This window comes from Melozone crissalis, unplaced genomic scaffold (genome assembly GCF_028551555.1).
Source record: "Melozone crissalis strain CALT ecotype California unplaced genomic scaffold, PUWL_Pcris_2 ptg000013l_1, whole genome shotgun sequence".
NCBI classification, from domain to species: domain Eukaryota; kingdom Metazoa; phylum Chordata; class Aves; order Passeriformes; family Passerellidae; genus Melozone; species Melozone crissalis.
This window is the reverse complement of record NW_026535791.1, coordinates 44,283,649-44,303,380: the sequence shown is the minus strand read 5'-3', so window position 1 is coordinate 44,303,380 and position 19,732 is coordinate 44,283,649. Positions and strand designations below refer to the sequence as shown.

Here is a 19,732-nt window from a genome sequence, read left to right as displayed (position 1 = left end):
TTGCCTATTTTGCAACTGTCCATCAAACCTGAAGTAACATATGCAGTGTCCAGCCATGGCACAGGAGCAAACCTGAAGGATGTGGGAGCAGAATACACTTTTGAAAGTGCTGCAAGGTGCTCTTGTGACAGATATTTTTATGGGAAGCAGTGTCCATGGATTCATCATTTGCAAGTGAGAAGACTAATAACTCTTATGTCCAACAGCCATATCAACTTAAATACACCAAGATGAATATATGTAAATTCCTTCTTCTTTTATTCTTCAATTAATTTCTTTTAATCCCCAATTCCTCCAAATTAAATTATATGTCACATACAGAACAGGCTGGTAACAGTAATAAACCATTGTATTTGGATGGACTGAGTACTTACTGCAGTTGTTTGAGTTGGGGAACTTGAGCTTGTTGGCCAGGAGGGTACAGAATCTGTAGCTGAAGGATCCCAGATGGATGATGGAACATTATTGAATTCATTCCAGTTTCTCTGAACATCCTGCCCATAAGCAGATCGAGCTAAACCAAGCTTGCTAAAAACCTCTAAAAATAAAATGAAGTTAAAATGAGTACATTACTCTCCCTCTTCTTCAAAGAACAATACTTTTCACCATTATTTCCCATATTTTTCTAGCAGGTCCTGCTGCAGTGATATTAGAATGCAATACAAATATCATCTCATGTGACCAGCATCAGACAGGGACACAAAATTTGTCATTGCTATAGTGGGAAAAGAGCTGAACCCTTGCTGTGAGTAATTCAGTGCAGCCTAAGCTCAGCAGCAGCACTCAGAGTCCTGACAGTTCTCTGTGACTGCAGTGCTGCTTTGCCTGGCAGCACTCCCTCCCCAGGTGACTCCTGGGAAGAGGCAGCACTGCGAGTGCCCCAGCCCTGACTCCATCTCCGCTATGAGAAGGAAAAGGGAGCACCAGCAGTCATGGCTTGCCTGCTTCTCACACACAGAACTGATCCCAGGCCTTTTACTGGTGCCCTCAGAGCCACAGGTGCCAAGTGTTGCTGATGAAGAAGAAAGAGCCCCACAGCAGCAGCAGCTGCCACTGTTTGCATTCCCAGCAGACAACGAACTGCGGCAGTAAACAGCATTTTATCAGTAGACACCGATGCCACATCCAAAGTTTACTTTGCTTATCATCTTTTCAGTCACCTCAAAACACAGCACACATGCCCAAGTACACAGAGCAACCACACCCTGCAATCTCAATGCCTGGCCACCTCCATTACACTTATGGAAATGTACCCAAATACTTAAGTACATTAATTAATTAATTGCTGGGTTTAGTTCATTGTGCAGCTATACAAAAATACTGCAGGAAAATGCAAGAGAAAAGCAATATGAGGGCTGGGCCACTGCCTCACTTAACAGAGCCATGGTTTTAAGCATATGTTTATGCTCAGGAAACCACAGGCCTATTGGCACATTTGTGGGACCTACAGTAAAGTTTTGGCGGAGGGATGGAGAGGAAGAAGACTAAGGAAATAACCCCCAAAACCCAGAAATTTCACTGCAGCAGAGAAACTCCAAACAAACCCAAGCATTCTCAGTCCATCAAACACTCTGTGAGATTTCACAAACTTTCTCTGAAGTGAAACTCAGAACATAACACCAAATTTTTAAGAAATGTTCCTACATAGTCTTCCCTTTTAGGAGTGAGGATGGAAACACTGTATTTAGACCGGTGGAATGAAGGCACAACATTTCTCTACCTGTATTTGAATATAGAAAAATATTTGAACAGGAAAACTCACCTCCAGTTAAGTTAAAAGAGTGTCCAAATGCAGAGAAGGAGTTGAGAGGTGTGAAATCAGGACTGCTGGGATTGCTGATAGGACTCCACAAACCCGAACTACATTTTATGGAGGAACAGGAAGGCAATACACAGCTTATTAACACAGTACTATTGACAATATGAACTTACTGATCTATATACAAAAGTATGTGTGTACATATATTTAACTATTATATTTATATATATCTATATAAAAATATATAGTTAAACATACTAAATAAATATTTAATGGTGATCAAGAGTTAGGAAATCGGTTTAGTTTTGTTTTAACAATAGATTTTGGTGATATACATTTTCCTGTGTATACACCCATCTTGGAGTAACACAATAATACAGACAGTGCTCTTTAATCTGTAGAATGAGTATCAAACAAACATGAGAGTAGCTCTTTTGATCAGTTGTTCAGAAAACTCATGGAGCCCAAGGTTTTTTTCTCAAGCAGATAAAATTTACAGTGACTTGGAAGGGATAGAAATACACCCATGAACAAGCTTCTTAAAAGCAACAGCTGAGTTAACTGGAACCAGTGCTAAACATCCACCAAAACAAACAAAACTCCAATGCACAAACCACACTCAAAGTAATTCCTTTACATATGGAAACTTGAATTCAAATCTCTTTCCTACTCCAGAAAGGTTAAAGGTTACTGCTTTTCACAACTAACTGCCAAAATGTCAGAAGAGACATGTGCCTCAGAGAATGTGACTGAGTGCAGCTCTGCCCTGCTCCTCCTGAAAGCACAAAGCTCACTGACAGTTCTGGTCTCTGTGTTAAAGCAGAAGTGAAAGGCTTTGCTGTACAGCAAGGTACTCTGCCTGTCACCCTTCAAATGACCTTGGTACACACTCCTCAGCACTGAGAGAGTCAAGCTGATTTCTCATTGTGTGGATGCCCAGGAACAGAATGTTGAGTTATTTGGAATGAGGAGGAAAAAGCTCCCATCACATCCAGAACATCTTTCTACTTTTAAGTCACTTGCAACTCCTAAACTTTTCTGCAAGGTGAGAGATGATGTGTCTAGACTTTAAAAATAGTTTAAAAAAAGCCTAACCAGAATGAATTATGTCAGTCCCTTCAAAATACCATTAATACTCAATCTTCTTTTCTAGTGGTCCAGGTATTTGCCTAGAGAATACAAAAATTACCTGTCAGAGCCATCACTGTCAACAACTGTGTGGGAAATGCTGATATTGCTGGAAACATCTGTCTTGCTTGGAGAAACCTTTGGTAAACCACTGCCACCTGTGAGAATATATATGTAAAAAATGAGTAAAATAAACCTCAGCAAAACAACAGATTATTCAGGAAATATTTGGAATGATTAAGAACTTCAAACTGGTTCTAGTACCTGGACTTTTGTCGTAACCTGCAGCTACCGCAGCAAAAGTGGGGTTTCCATTCCTGCCTGGAAGAGAAGCTGCCTTTGCCAGCTTATGTTTGGTACCATTAGGCTGCTTGGTTTTTGTTTCACTAAAATGAGAAAGAAACAAACAAAAAAGAGGGTATAAAAGAGTAAGGTTTTGGACTTCAGCAGTTTGATTTAAAAAGCAGCAATTTAAGCTAGCATTCAAGAAAATGTTTATAACAGCTGAAAAGTTTCATGTAATTCAGGGGAATTGCAGTGGAATCATATTGTTAATCCTGAGGTGGTTAGGAGAGCAGCAGCTGCTCCTAGGATGGGTCAGGGGCCAGGGTCTACTATGTGGTAAGAATGTGCTTGGTGTGCCATTGAGAGTTAGATGTTTTCTTGTAGGTAGAGGCGCAGCAGGAGCACAAAGACATAGGTTTGGATTATCGCTACTGCTACCTCTAGGATGGTTAGTAAGAAGAGAACTAGTAGAGTTAGGAGTGAAACTGCTGGTATTGTGGAAAATAGGGCTGTTGTGGCTGTAGAGATGAGTTGGATCATAAACTAGAGAACAAATTTTTCCAATTTACAATGTTTCTTACAATGTTTCACAGCAAGGCAAGATATGCACAGTGGTGTATCTGCAGAAAAGCAGTTTCCATGGGAAGAGGAAATGGGGAATAGGGAGATGCCCTCTGTGAAGCACAGCTCCACAAGCGCTCAGTGCCTGGGAAATCAGTAGAAGGCAGGATCTGGACTCACTTGCTGCAGCTGCTGTTGACAATGCTGCTGTAAGTGCCTCCCCGTGGCCCGAAAGCAAAGGGTGTGGCAGGAGGAGGAGGGGATGGAGAGGCGGGCGTTGGAGAGGGCTGCCGCTGCTTCAGGAAGGCGTCTGCGTTCAGGGTTTGCAGAGACAGCTTGTACAGGTTGTCTGTGGCTATAAAGAGAAACACAAAACATCTTCCTGTAGGATTTACACTACAGCAAAGGCTTCTCAAACTTCTGCTACCCCTTCTGGTCAAATGGAGGAATCATGAGAAAGGCTGTTTGCTCCCAGTGATGGAAGCAGCAGCTCCTTCTCTGTGTTCACCTATGGTTATTTAAGTCTGCTGTTTATTTTCAGAGAGACTGATTTGTAACACAAACAGCCAGGAGGAGGTGAGTTGGTTCCTACACAAGGGATTTACAATGCAACCACAAAAATTGTAAGTGTCCCAATAACCATTGCATTAAGGTGTTTTGAGTGTTCCCTCTCAAGGAAAAATAATCTAATTAGTTCCAAATTTGGCTGGAGCAGATCTGACCAAGCAAAACCCCATCTACTGTAGAAAATACTTTTTTTGAGCAGTAATTATAATTTTCTCAATTTCTCCAGCAGCTTCTGAATCCTGTTCATCACTGGAGAGCTGTAGAATGACCTACGTTCTGCCCACGCCATTTTCAAACCTCCCAAATCATAACAGATGCTACCAATATGGGGCCTACAGCAGAAAAATGGAGCTCAGCTACGCAGTGAAAAGGAGACAGGAAGATCTATAAACAGATCAAGGCTATCTACAGTTATTAATTGCAGAACACTCATTCTGCCATTGTCTGGTGATTACTTACAGCTGCCAGCTTTGTGGAGAGGCACAGAGTCCCACTCTGGTGGTGGAGAATCCTTTTCCCCTTCTGAGCTGCTGGTGTTTCCTAGCTCCTGTGCAGAACCACTGGGGAGAAATTTTGCTAATACTGATGGCCTGTTCTCCATTAACTTACTGCTTGGACCTATTAAAACAAAAGAAAACAAGTGTGTGGATAATAAACTGGGTAGCTTTCTTCTCACACCAGATTTAGCATTAAGCACTCAAGAGGGGTTACAGATAATGATATAAAACTCTTGAGGTATTTACAAAAATCAGCTTCACATTACCTCTTGTTTTGGGGAGGTTTCTTGATTTAGAGCTACTTGACAAAAGGTGTGGTGTGGAGATCTTGGATGGAAAGGTTTTGCGCTGCTTGTTTTCCAGTGGGGGAGTATAAGACAATTCCAAGGGACTAAAAGAAAACAGAAATTATTTTATTTCAAAGCTCTGAAGTACTGAAAAGCACTTTTATATACACACACACACACATATATATGACCCACACTGCTCCACACACTGTATTAGGCTCACTCACGCTCCAGAAGCAGCTTTCACCCTGGAGCTCCAGGATCACAAAACCCATTTGATTGTACAGAGGCAAGAAGAAATGGCAGTTGCCCAGTTTCTACTCTATCCCTACACACCCCTGTCAGATCCCATGCTCCTAATACACTATTAACCTAAATACACAGGATTGGTTTTTTAATCAATAATATAAATCTACTTAAATGTACCACCAAATTCAATTGGCTGTATATTGCTCCTTTTCTCCATGTATTTGATTCTGTCTCTCAAACCTTCTAGGGAGGAACTATTTTCCCTGTTTCTTGCAGAAGAATTCCAAGCCAGCTGTCATTGTGGCCTTTGAAAACTGTCACACATAATGAACTTGTGAGTTATAAAATAAAGCAAAGTACATAATAGTAAGAATAAATAAGGAGTAGACTTTGCCAGGTAATGTTTTCAGAAATATTTTGAAGAACATTAATTTCTTCTAACTGTAAACTCAGTCTACTATTAATTACAGCAGGAAAAACACAGTTGATATACCATACCCTCATTTGGTAAAGTTTACTCTGGTGGCACTTGGATACCAATCTGATTTCACAACACTAGTTTGGAATGAACTAGCTATAGTAAGACTAAGATTCTTCATGTTTCCCCCTATCTGTGCTCTGCAATCAACCACATGCCAGTAAGGGACTGGCAGTGGCAGCAGCCTCCTTTAAGAAAGCATCCAAGACTGACCTTACTCTATGACATGAAAAAGGAAACTGAGGTGCAGTTTCCCAAGGGTAGCTAAAGGCACTCATCTTAATGCTGGCTCAGTGTGCTGCCCCTAGAATCATTAATCTCACTTTTTGTATGCAATACCTGTTATAAAAACCTTAACATTGCTTTGCCTGCCTTTCATTGCTGGATTTAGCTCTCACTTATGTGCTGTGTTTCCATTAAGTAATTTATTATTTACAAGCTTCAGATGCTCCCTGACATCAGGAAGGAAGAGGAAGCTGTTTAAAGGTACCTGTTGTTGGCATTTGCCAAACTGGCAGCTACAACAGTCAAATACAGATATTTTTATCAACCCATCTTCCCTTTATACACGATACTTTCCCTACTAGACAGCCTTCATTATGCTTACCTGGTTTTCACATCTACAGGGATTTCTTTCTTGATACTTGTAAGCACTTTTTTGGTTTTCTGTTTTACTGGGACTATTTCATTTTCAGGTTTTTCTGCTGTAACTTTTCCCTTTTGTTTCTCAGGTTCCTACAAAAGATAAAATGATACATTAATAATCACGAAAAGCAAAGTCCCTCTTGCATCATAACAAAGAGGGCAGAGGAAAGAATGCTGCTGGAAAACATGAGAATTTTTGGAGTATTAAAAGTATTTTTTCATAACTTAATGAGTTTGCCTATAAAATATAGTTTCTATTTTTTCTATTTAGAGAAGCAGAAATAGAAATAACAAATTAATGAGCTTCAAGGAGATCTGATGTTTGCAAATACACAGCTCCCCTGGCCTCGGCCTACGGGTCTGTTTAATAGGATGCTAGCTCTGTACTGAGACCTTTACTGCATCTCCTGCATGCAGTCCAGGCCACCTAAAACACACTCTTCAACAAAGCAAATAATATGAGAAACTTCACCATTACATTTATTATTTTCTTTAATCACACTTCTAAGACTGCCTAAATACAAGTATAGTCTCAAATAGCCATCCTGAAAATATCAACAGTAACTTTCAAGTGACAACTTACTAAACTGTAACCTTTAAAATATATCCCATGGATTTCTTTCTTCCCCACAGCTATAATCCTTGTCTTTGACAAAGTTCAAATTTAAGATATTAAAATTTAGGATTGGTTTTCTTCCCTTTGGCATTGCCTCTTCTTTGTCAGAGTTTCCTTTAGGACAAAATATCTATGACAATCCAACCACTACACAAACTGTAGACATTAGTTTATTACCTTGGAGCATGTGAGCTGCATAAGTTAAGCAAAGCTAGGGGTATTGTATAAGGTAATTAAGTTAACTATGTGCTGACAAGTTACCACCATTGATCTGAGCCTTTCTAACTGGCAAAAGGCATGATTTAGCATGCACCTTAATTGCTGAATAAAATTAGCATCCACACTTTGGCATTTTATTCTGCAAATAGAAGAGGCCAGGAGATAATCACCACAATGCTGCTGACAGCTGCTGGCTAATTCATGCCACAGTCACCTGGGCGTTTTTAGTCCTGAGACTACAGGACTCAAGCATGTTCTCTGCACTCAGAGGGGCAGATTTGATACAGTGAAGGCAAGAATAGGGAAATGTTCTTTTTAATTAGCATTCTTCCTTTATTAGGTATTATATGAGGATGGTGTGAGGGAGAGAGACCGTGTTCCTACTCCAATGGGTGACACACAGGGCCATACAAGGGCCTCCTTTTCTCAGCAGTGCCATACCTCTTTGAGAAGTGGCTCTGTATCTGGGTTGGAGGTTTCTGTTGTGGTTGAAGAACTGTCATCATCTGCCAAGGAATCCTTCAGCTCATCCTCCTGTTGCTTTCCTTTCCCTCTTCTGTCCTTTTCTTCCCGCTTCTTCTGTGGCTTAGCCTTGCGCTGAATCGTTTTCCCTTTTCCTAGAAAGATAAGGATGCTTCAGATGCTCAGCAGCAGCGCTCAGAGACAGGAGAGTTCCCTTCATCTCAGAGGCTGCCCCACATGATTAAGCCTCTGAAGTTTGTTGCCTGTTATGACACACCAACCACTTTTGCTCCTGTGCACCAAATGTGAGCAAGAGAAGAAGCCTAATGACCACCACATTTATGCTCCTGAGCTGTGTCCCCATTGTCTCTCCATGGATGTGGGCAGGTGGTTGCCTGTAATTCCTTTCTGCTCTGTTCCTGGCATTCCTTTTAAACACCATAGAATCCAATTTGACAGTTTAACCACATAACATTAGATTTAAGCATAAATTTCTGAGGATGGCAAAAGCTCTATCATCCAAACAAATGAAGAACAGAAATGATCAGCATGCTTGTCAGTTGGAAAAAAACAAACCAACAAAACACAAAGCAACTTGAAATAAGACTAGTGTGGAGAAAAATCACTAACAGTATTTGTCTAGCAAAGAGGTAAAAAACCCAAATGACCAAAACCTGAAAATCTCACACCCAAGTATAGTTTCTCCTCCTAACATATTTTATTCCTTCAGAGTGGACTATTTTCAATACAAAGCAACTGTGCATGTGTGTGCAGTCTTCATGAGCTTACCACTGCCTGCTGCTGTACTCTCACAGGATTTGAGCTTTCACAACAGTCTTACCAGCTGTAGTATGTGCCTTTACTCATAGGATCTTCTTGAGATACTGCTCTTCAAAATAAGCACTCTCATTTATGAGCCACACAGTGCCTGCATACAGCCTCCTGGATGGATTTAACTGTTCACTTGGATAAAGACTCAAGGAACCTGTGATCAATAGCTGGATTCTGCCCCTTCTGGAATTTATAGTAGCTCAAGCTAGAACTGAGACTGGAAGCACCCTGACAGCTGTTATATTTCATTTGGCAAAATGGTTAAATTTGTACCAAACCAGAAATTTGCCTTCAATATTTTGGCAAATACCAGATACATATCCTTCAAACTTTGTTAAGACATAAATATCAGTGTTTCCAGTATCTAGGACAACAAAAATATTAGAGATAAAAATATTCTTTTTAGCTTGAATGCAAATAGATATGTAAATACAAGGAGATCTTCCTAGGAACATTTTTTCAAGGTTGGCTTCCAGCATATCGGGGGCATTTTGGCTGGGCCTCAGAAGGCCTCATTCCAAAATTTGCTTGAAATGTAGCCTACATTTAGCATTGCTAAACAGTTTAATGTTCATAATTAGAAAATCTATGTAAAATGCTATCGTGACATTAAAATGTAACATAAAGCAGCTGTATCACAAAAATATAACACAGCCTCCACTGCAGTCTGCTAGGATCCAAGTTTTAGGAAGCTGAAACAGAAGACTGTGTAAGACAGCAATTCTGCACAGGGTCTTATGACAGACAGTTTTAGTCCAGAAGCTGCTGCTTCTGCAAAAGTTTGTGATTAGCTCTAAATATTTATCTAAAGACAAATACCCATGTGTGTATGTAGGTGCAGATACATTACGGAACTCCCCCTATGGTTTTATGTTTTTACATTTTAAAGAGGACAAATGGGAATAGACACACTACATTGTCTGGAGTGGGAATATGCTTATGAATTCAAACTTGGTGATCTCCACATACTGCATGCAGCTGCATCACAAAAAGCTCTCAAGAGCAAGAGCTGCTTCCTTCTTAGGGGGAGCTAGAAATGGAAGATGCACTCCAAAGTGCTTTCAGGCATTCAGTACATGGACTGGACCAGTCCACTGCACACCCATGTTGTATCTTCATATGTAACCCTTGAGAATGTTGCATCCTCACTACCAGACACTTTGCTTTCCAGAGCTCCTACATTACACTGTTTGCCATTATGGACACCATCCATGAAACCTCCCTAACATCACATCACCTCCTGGAGTCCTATTTAGTCTTTATGGAATGAATATCTGACAAACTGATGGCAGTTCTCTTAATTCTCCCAACCATCTATCACTGAAAACTAAAAACATAACAGCCCAGAAACAGAGTAGTATAGAGTGTGACACCAAAACCTCTCACCATTTCAGTCTCCACTTTGAAAGTCCAAATACATCCTAACATCCACTCTGAACTAATTAAGAACTTTTACTCATTACCAGCCAACAGAGTGAAGCCTTTGTCTTTGGTGAGGCACAATCTTACAGATGTTGCAGTATTTATATGCTTTCTCATGACTAATTTTCTTAACTTTATCTCTAATAAGCAACACAGTGCCATTTCTGTACAAGTGTTGGTAGCAAAAAATGAAAAATTGTTTAGAAATAAACACATTAACACTAAATGATCACAACTCTGGGATGCAATTGAAATTGCTAATGCAAAAATCATAATTAGAAATCCTATTTCAAGAAGTGTTCATAAGAAGGCAATAACTGACATAATCTCAAAAGTCTAAACATTTCTAATGTATGAAATTCAATTCATTATTTTAAGTACTACACAACTGGAAACATGGATAAACAAGTCCAACTCAACTCTAGCCTCATCCAAAAATGAATGTAATGTATAGACACAGGTGCCTTATATTAATTTGCTGACCACCTGACATCAAGGATTTTCTACAACTACAAGTCTGGGCATGAAGAATTCCATTCCCAAACAATATCACAGGGGCTATTTACCCATCTCTCCCTCTCTTCCCCTCCTCCCTTTCTCCCTGCCTCACTTTTCATAATACACTAGGACAACTTCCTTTTCCCTTCCTCAACCCTGAGCTCCAAGCCTACATGATGGAGGTAGGAGGGACAGATGCCAACCCAAAGGTAAAAGAGTAGCACCAAAAAGCATTTTTCTTTTTCAGAGAATCAGGTGTCTAGATATTCACACCTGCTTTCATCAAAACATGCCACCATTTTCACAGGAAGAATGACAAGCCAGCACTGCACAGTGAACTTCATTGCCATAAGGTAACAGAAGTGTTCAAGACACAGGCACACAGCACAGGCAGGGAACCACAGAGAAGCACTCCCTTCCCACACCAGGAAAACATGACCTTTACAATTGTTTAAATCTTGTCCTGTAGTTTACACAGGGAGTCATCCCATTAAAACAGAATTGTATTACCTTTGTTTTTTGCTAGTGGAGATGGGGGCTGTTCTGTAAACACATCAGGGGAAGGGGATTCTGGGTGGTCAAAGTCTTTTTCCATAGTTTCTATGAGCCCAGTGAGATCTGAATCCTCCGAGCTGTGCCTCCTGCTGCTGGCACACTCGCCCTGAGGCGCGCTGAGGAGCGGGAGCTGTGGCAAAGCACTTTCAGTCTGCTGCTCTTGCTGCTGGGGCCCGGCTGCTGGGGGCTGCTGGAGGGGCTGCTCTGCCAAGGCTGGTGCCTGCTGCTGCATCAGCTGCTGGTTCTGCCTCGTCCCCTTGGCTCTTTTGCCCGCGGCATGAGTCTGAGCTGTGGCACCTGAATCCAAGGTAAAGGGGCCCGTTCTGTTTACTGACTGCATGGAAGATGCTTGTGCTGAAGTCCTGTTAGGTATACTTGAATTGGTTTTGGATTTGATGTTTTCAACATCAGGTGCATTTCTATTGCTGTGAAGGTGTGCTGTTGCATTGCATTGCTTATGATTCCCTGCACCGGATCGCGAAGACGAACTGCCTGCTCCATAAATTCCTCTGGACGAACTGTGATTAGAATCCGATCCAAGTGTATTCAAGCTGGAAGAGTAACACATGTTTAAACATACTTTGCGGTGTTTCCATTCTTCACCAAGAAAAGAGAATCACTATATCCAAAAGAAGCCTTGAACTAGTACTATTCTTGGCATATAACCAGCAAAAATGCCTAAAACTGGTTTGGCCCAGTCAGTTGGCTTTACCATTTTCCATCCCCTCGCCTGCTGTACACAGTAAAATGAATGTTGATATATATGATGGAGGGAACACTGAAAGGAGATGATCTTTACATAACTTACGACACCTAAGATAGAAACTTTTGGCCTGCAATTCTTTTTTTTGCAGTCTATACATTTCATTTTTGAGAGTATTAACAGGAAACTTGGCAGGGTTTGGTTTTTGTTGGATTTATTTTTTTCTTCCCTTTTTTTCGCCCCAAAAGAAGAATATTCCTCACAATCACAAAGTTCATCTTTTCATCCAAGCCATCTTTTTACAAGCGACTGTGGGGATATCTTTATTCATTCACCTGTTCTACAGAGCAGTATTACTTTCTAACTGACCTGGTAATGAAAGAAGCAAAGAAATAAATGGTAAAAGCACCATAAGAAGCCCAAACATTTACTTACTTTCCATCAGATGAAATTCCAACTATTCTCCTGAGATCAAGTGGCCTTCCCATATCAAAGGGAGGATTTGAGGCCTCAAAGGACAAGCGTCTTCTAAATGGCTCCCAAATTCCTTGAGCTTCTAGATAGGCTGTTCCAATTACCAAGAGAAAGAGTACACTGCAGAGAAGAAAGGTATTTAAGGATTTGTTTCTTCGTTTTGAGCATTTCAAAACTAATGACTAATCACACAGGACAAAAAGTTTGTATCCTGTACTGAAAATACTCAAAAATTTATCCAAACCACAATTTTTTCTGATAGAAACATAATATACACAAGACTGGCATGATAAGCAAATCACCAGCACTGAGAATGGGAGCTAGATGCAAGCCTGACATGCAGTTGCCATGTGTATTAATCCAAAAGAAAAAAAGTTAGACTTCAAAACCTGGAGCCACAAGCATGTAACAATTCAAAGTAACAGTGATTTAGGGAAGGCAAAAATAAACATCACCTTATTAAATTAAAAAACATGGACTGTATAAACTCCTAGTGTTCACTGCTAGAAATTAAGGACAGCTTTGCAGTGACATGGAAGAGTTATTTTAGTGGCAACTAGCAAACACATACACGATGGCATCCTAAAAGTTAAAGGCAGTTTATGCACAGGAATCTTAGAATATTATAAAATATATTAGGACTCTTGTCTAGTTTGCTGCTAAGAAGGATTTTTGTATTTTTAGGAAAAAGACATAGCAAGGAAGGGATTAGTATTCTCTCTTCTTTGTAAAGTCTAATTAACAAATACAGCACATTTAATATTATCCAAGCAAACTACACTTATTAGCTGACAACATTACTCTGTCAAAGTATTAAAACCAAACTAAAATTAAATTAAAACCAAATTCAGCCTATACAATTCCAGCACATATACAGAAGAAAACCACATAAGTACTCACTCAGCACTTCTAAGTAATGCAGTGTTAGTGATGACACAAAATTTCCTAAGTAACAGAAATTTTCCTCTTACTTTGGAAAACGCAGTTTCCTCACTAAACACTGCATTACTTAGGAAAGTGCTGAAGAGTCAAAAAAGAAAATGAAGTGGGTTGTAACTTTATCTTCTCTATTTTTTTTGTCAATCCCTATAATGAAAGACAGCCTAAGTGAACATTCACAAAATGGAAGAGCCAGTGACTTACTGTGGGGAAAAAAAAGGAATATGACATGTATGTGATAATGCTTTGGATTTGCAGCGTACAGAAAGACCACTTTTTCTTCACAGGCATCTACACCACCAATACATTTCACACTAAGATATAAGCTTAACACTAAGAAAATAGCATTTGTTGCTTTTGATAAGTAAAAACTCCTACTGATAAGTTTCCATGCTAGGGTTTTCTCTGCACAAAAGCAGTGGGGTAAAGTGTTTCACATCCAAGAGCTGAGCAGGGAGACAAGGTTTATAACTCTTGATTTCAAATAACGATAGGTACAGGTTAGACTGTGAAAATGATGGCATTTTCAACTCATATTTCAACAAAGTATAATTAGCACATGTCTGTTTGCTGAGGAAAAACGTGCATTAATATCCTACTATGTAACCTGTGAGTGTGCAGTGTTGCAAACAATGTCCTTCAGGTTCTCAGAAATCCCATTATTAGTATCACCAGTTGTCTGTCACATTACAAGTGGCAGCAACGTTAAATTCATCCAAGGCATCTGCTAAGCTTATTACAGTCACTGCCTTATATCTCTCTAAAGCACAATATCCCAGAGAAGGATGCTTACATTTCTACAGGAATTCACTGCTATCAGTGCTTTAATACCTAAATATGGCTCAAGTTTGGGTTATTTATCAAAACCCCTACAGATTATCAGGGCTAAGAGGAGTACGTATCTCACCCAAGGAAACAGGTTCAAGCAAGAAGTGTATTATTTTGTCCTTGGTTTGAAAGTCAGTACTCCTTTGCCTTAAACAGTTCTCAGTCAATCTATAGGAGTGTTTATCAATTTGATCTCCTTTTACCCTATTTTAGTGTACCACAATGAGAGCACGTGCTGAATACCCATGTGTTTCTGTGTAACCCATACTGGAGCAGTGGCAGCTCGTGCCCATACAGCAGTAAGAACAAACACACACACAACCTCATTATTCCTGAGATGATTATGTACAGTGCCAGTTCCCAGTTGGGCCTGGGCAGTGCTTCAGCACATGTTGCCAACATGTGATATGGAAGCGATGCATTCAAGATAAATACAAATTCAGAGCCTCCCGCAGTGATGAATTTTAATTCACGTATAACTCTGGAAGCAGTGAAATCTGGTGTAAACCTGGAAACAACATAAAGCACATCAGAACTTGTCATAGGAACAGCAAAAAAGTTTGAGGCAATTTTTATAAGTCATAAATTATAAACTAAAAAACCTGTAATTCAACTCCATTGATTAGCCTAAAAATACTTGTGTACCTTTCAAATACCTCAAGATGTGTTTGATTATGTTCATTAACACCTATGCTTAACACATCTGATTCTAGATTACTCCTGAGGTGCCATATGAAGTTATAATACCTGACAATAAGGTTTTACCACACTTGTTAATAAAAGCTATGAATGCAGTAAAAATGTAATAGCAGGTCTTAGTAAGTAATGGAGCCAACTACTGTGTGAGCTATAAATTTTTTAAATTTTAGCTATACATTTTTCAAATTTGTGACTTCACCTTTGAGTCACAAATCTGACTTTTCAAAAAGACTATATCACCACTATATCACAGTCTCATCACAAACTAAGATTGTGCAGAAATACTAGTGAAATACTATTCCACTGCAGCAATATTTCATACATCTGCTTGCAGACCAGAAGAAACTTCTCAACTTTTTAGATATCATTTTATGAATAATTAACTTTACAACAAAGCATTGTTAAAAGATCAGTGTTTGGTGCAGACTTTTTACAATTGAAAATGACAGAACTACCCAATCATTGTCATTAAGGCAAGAGAAGAAATATTCAAGACTAAAATGCTGTGCATTACAATTAAAATCCTTGGACTGAAGGCTCCCTTCTACATACTGCAATGCACCAAATCCATATGTAGGTCTAGGTCCCATGTGGATTCACAAGTTAAATGAGGGAAATTTATATAACCTCAAATAGTAACATTATTCCAACACAGCAAGTTATACTTACTGGACAGTAAAAGAAGTAATACTAGTCAGTCACAAAACCATGGTGAAATGAAAAATCAAATAGTGTTTGCAAGAAGAGAAAAAAAAGTCGTAGTTGTATAACACTGCACAAAACTCACATACACTCAAAACTTCAGAAAAAAGCCCTCAGAATTTAACCAAGAGAGTTTTCCTCTGAAACAAAATTAAAATTCCAAATGTAACGCTCCATTTAGATGTAAGAAAAACCACTTACAATATGACAATGTCTTTAGAGGCATTGGCACTTAGTGCAAATTCCTGACAGTTAACTACTTTAAATCCATATCCTTCACATGTGTAGCCACTGATTTCCATCGTTTTCACATTAATCTGCAGCTGCCCTGTATTTTCCACTTTAAACGTTCTTCTGAGTGTGAAATTCGGTTCTTTATATTTCATTTCTAGAAACAAAAAGCAGCGGTTAGTGTTATGCTAAGCAGATATCCTTCAGTATATTCCTGTTTTACAGCAGAAGAGAGACTAGCAAGGTCCATGGAAATTAACTTGTAGGAACATATCTCTGCAGCCAGATTCCCATCACTGTCAAGGTAGGGCACTTATACAATTCCAGAGCCCTCTAACTCATCACAGAAAAAACACAAACCCCCTAACCTCTGACAGCACTGCTGCCCCACAAAGAAATCACCCCAGCTGCAAAGCTCTTTGATGTTCTGCCTAATGTTGTGGTATTCTGTGAACAGTGCCAGCAAGAGAAGAATTAAAATGGGTTTTTTTGTTTCTTTTTGGTGTGTCTTAAAAAAAAATACATGGCTTAACTACATATATCTTATTAGCAAAAAAAAATCCCTAACCACAACAGGCAAAGAGCAATGACTAAGCTTTACTTCAGGTTTTCATACTCATGCCTCACAAAAAGCAGAATAATCTCAGATAATAAACATGGCACTTAGAAATGTCTGGAAAACTGCAAAGTAGCAAAGCAGATTTTAATACCAGATATAACTGAAACTCTTTTACCAGTTTCTTAAGTAATATAGGTACTCTTAGCTCTCCTCTCAGAAGCAAGCCTGAGGCTACAGAGCAGAAACCTCTCTCTGATCTCAGAGTAGAATCTGGCTGTGATTTAATTTTCATCAAGGAACATGCCCAACCATTTTTTCCCAATGGTTATATGTTAAAGATTATGAAGGTATGAAGAAAAGAAGTACACAAGAAGTAACTCCCATGATCCAATTTGTATTGAATTTAGAGATTTTGCTAGTAAATACTCAAAGATCTTTACCTCCTCTGTCTTGAATTTAAGTGGACAAACAGCTTCTGTTTTATTTCCTAGTTCTCATGTTAAAACAAAAACCATAATATATTTTGTATTCTGCTTAAATGAAGTAGTAATTTTAATGTATTTAAATGAGTTAAATTTCTAGGTCACTAGAAGAGGGAAAAAATATTTCTACACATGTCAAGTTTTACAAATAAAATACGACTTCTTTTCTGTTCAGCATATTAGCTCAAGAAGTACTCACTTTCTGAACAGTCTTTTAATAATGCTTCTGTGATTTTAAAGCGTAAAGAACTTCCTGGACCAGGAGGTTTGCCTGCAACCTTCAAGCTCTCAGTTGTTCCTTGTCCTTGTACCATTATGGCATCTACTACAGTCAAATTATTTCTGTGGAAAAAGAAAATGGGTGAGGGGAAACATTCATAAAAGCTTCTCCATAGACTATGAGTCTATATCCCAAATCTAGAGAACAAATATCCTATTCAAATAGCTGCTCCACAGCTAATTCCCCACATTATGGAAGTAAACAGCAGGGGTCTCAAATGTAGTGTTTGCAAGAAAAAACCCTATGAAATTACAACATATCATACAAATACAAACCCCAGTGAAATACTAGTTAAAATCTGTATCTCTTAGAAAGGCATTATATCTGACACAAAAGTGAAGTCAATGCTCTTTACTAGAAAGACTGAACTTGCACTGTAGCTTTATCTTGCAAAGGGCATCTCTAACTAGAGACCCTTCTTTGAAGACAGTGTAGAATGTATTTCAGAAATGAAGTATCCATGTGTTGGTGTGTGAGAGGCTGAACATGACCCAGCAATGAGCATTCACAGCCCAGGAAGCCAATCACACCCTGGGCTGCATCCAAAGCAGCATGGGCAGCAGGATAAGAAAGGGGATTCTGCTCCTCTGCTCTGCTCTGGTGAGACCCCACCAGGGGTGCTGTGTCCAGCTCTGGGGTCCCAGCACAGGAAGGACATGGACCTGTTGGAACAAGTCAAGACAAGAGGCACCAGGATGATCAGAGGGATGGAGCACTTCTGCTATGAGGAGAGGCTGAGAGAACTGGGATTATTCAGCCTGGAGAAGAGAAAGTTTTCTGGTGACCACACAGGAACTCCTGTACTTAAAGGGAGCCTGTGAGAAAGATGGGGACAACCTTTTTAATAGGCCATGTAGTGACAAGAAAAGGAGTGATGGTTTTAAAACTAAAACAGGGTAGATTCAGATTAGATATAGGGGGAAAAACTTTTTACAGTGAGGGTACTGAAACACTGGAACAGATTGCGCAGAGAGGTTGTAGATGTCCCATCTCTGGAAACATTCAAGATCAGACAGACCTTTGAGAGACCTGAAGATGTCCCTGGTATTGCAGGGGGGATTGGGATAATGACTTTTAAAGGTCCCTTCCAAACCAAGCCCTTATATGATTCTGTGGTAAGTATAACAGTGGCTTATATATTTACATCACTGAATATATATGAATACAGGTAAAATACTCTAAGACATGTCACAACTACATTCAACCTCTCTGCAGATACATAGGATTCTACAATTATTCTTCTAAAAGCAATAGTTTCTTGTCAGCTGATTGCAAGTATGATACATAGAAAAACAGAGAAAAACACACTTATTTCTGAACTATCTCTTACCTGATAACAATCAATGATGAAACAGTTTTATTAAGAGCTGGAGTGAACTTTACTTTGACAGACTTTCTCTCACCAGGTTTTAATATTAGACTTAAAATGGAATGACGAGCCAAGCCCTTTGTAAGTCCCACAGTGGTCTGTAGTGGTTGGACCTTAAGGGGGGGGGGCAAACAAAGCAAGGCTTTAAAAAATAGGACATTTTTACATGTATTTGATAGAAATGGTATTATTTTAGCTAGAAAATTGATCTTGTTCTAAAAAAGGATACTACTCAATGACATAGTCTGTTTTTTTTAACCAGAAACTCTGATAGCACAAGAATTTCTCTACTTATCAGTAAACTGCTTGCATTAATGGAGAAGCAAAACAATACAACAAAACAGAACTGAGCTAAACTTCACCCATGTAGGTTCATAAAGTTCTAGTGGAAGAAAAAGATCAGAAGTTCTTACAATATATATTTTGAACACTAAATTAGTATCAAACCATTATGGAATATTTTTTCTCCTCAGAATTTTCAATTGTTAAGCAAACAAAATAGAAGAACTACCCAAAGAAGTCTATTTTGGAGAAGTCTGCCATTTGTCTTGAGACACTGAATAAGCATCAAATAGTAATCTAAAACAAACTGCAAATGGAGGGGAAAAGTCAGATAAAAAAGGTAGTGCTTAGGATGTGGGTGGCATGCTCTATATGAAAATGCACACACTTAAAAGTAGACCACAATACTCAAATCACTTAAAAGAATCAACAAAGCAATGGAATAATCAATTCTTTGCTCATTGCTCATTTTAGAGCTAGTAATCACTATGCTGAAGAAAATAATCCTGCCAGAAAGAAAATGCAGTTTTCCTGTAACTTCCACAGTTGTATTATAATGTAAGCATATAGAAAAAGTGACACTTTATTATTTACATTTGAAGGAATATTTCTTTTCCAGATTTCCTGATATCCAACAGATATTATATTTATATTAGATTTTCCACACTAATACCAGAAGACATGTCTGACTGAACTCTTATTAAAACAATAACAAACCTGAATTTAAAATTACCAAGAATATATTGAAATACTTACACAATTTCTGAAGACCTGGAACTCTAGAGTCCTCTGATTGAAATTAGCTGGCTTACTCAAATTAAACCTGAAATGAAATTGCAATTTTTTCTTTCTCACAGATCAGGGAAGGTAATGACATACTTGCATTTATGGATTTTAGCACAAATCAAGTATCTATGGTAGCCCAACATGCATCTGAAAGCATCACTTGATTTTATTTTTTCTTATTTCCCCCCTGTTGTACATCAAGTTAAGGAAGAAATGTAAACACATTTCAGCTCAGTAAAAAATACAGATGTGTGTTCAATGGCAATAGATTCAGCTCTCAACTGGTGTAATGATTCAAATTCTAGAGTGGCCAATATGAATTACCAACACAACTGCCAT

The 19,732-nt window shown here is 38.9% G+C and overlaps 1 protein-coding gene across 1 annotated transcript in view; it reads right to left on the bottom strand.

Moving 5' to 3' along the window:
• TMEM131 (transmembrane protein 131) overlaps window positions 1-19,732 on the bottom strand; it is a 93,693-nt gene that overhangs the window by 3,983 nt on the left and 69,978 nt on the right. The window contains 16 exon segments of the mRNA XM_054271685.1: window positions 375-538; window positions 1,763-1,860; window positions 2,949-3,045; window positions 3,152-3,273; window positions 3,914-4,088; window positions 4,760-4,918; window positions 5,064-5,188; window positions 6,419-6,546; window positions 7,733-7,908; window positions 11,015-11,610; window positions 12,198-12,356; window positions 14,326-14,511; window positions 15,606-15,792; window positions 16,876-17,018; window positions 18,287-18,438; window positions 19,364-19,430. Of these exon segments, the coding sequence (XP_054127660.1) occupies window positions 375-538; window positions 1,763-1,860; window positions 2,949-3,045; window positions 3,152-3,273; window positions 3,914-4,088; window positions 4,760-4,918; window positions 5,064-5,188; window positions 6,419-6,546; window positions 7,733-7,908; window positions 11,015-11,610; window positions 12,198-12,356; window positions 14,326-14,511; window positions 15,606-15,792; window positions 16,876-17,018; window positions 18,287-18,438; window positions 19,364-19,430 (2,734 nt within the window).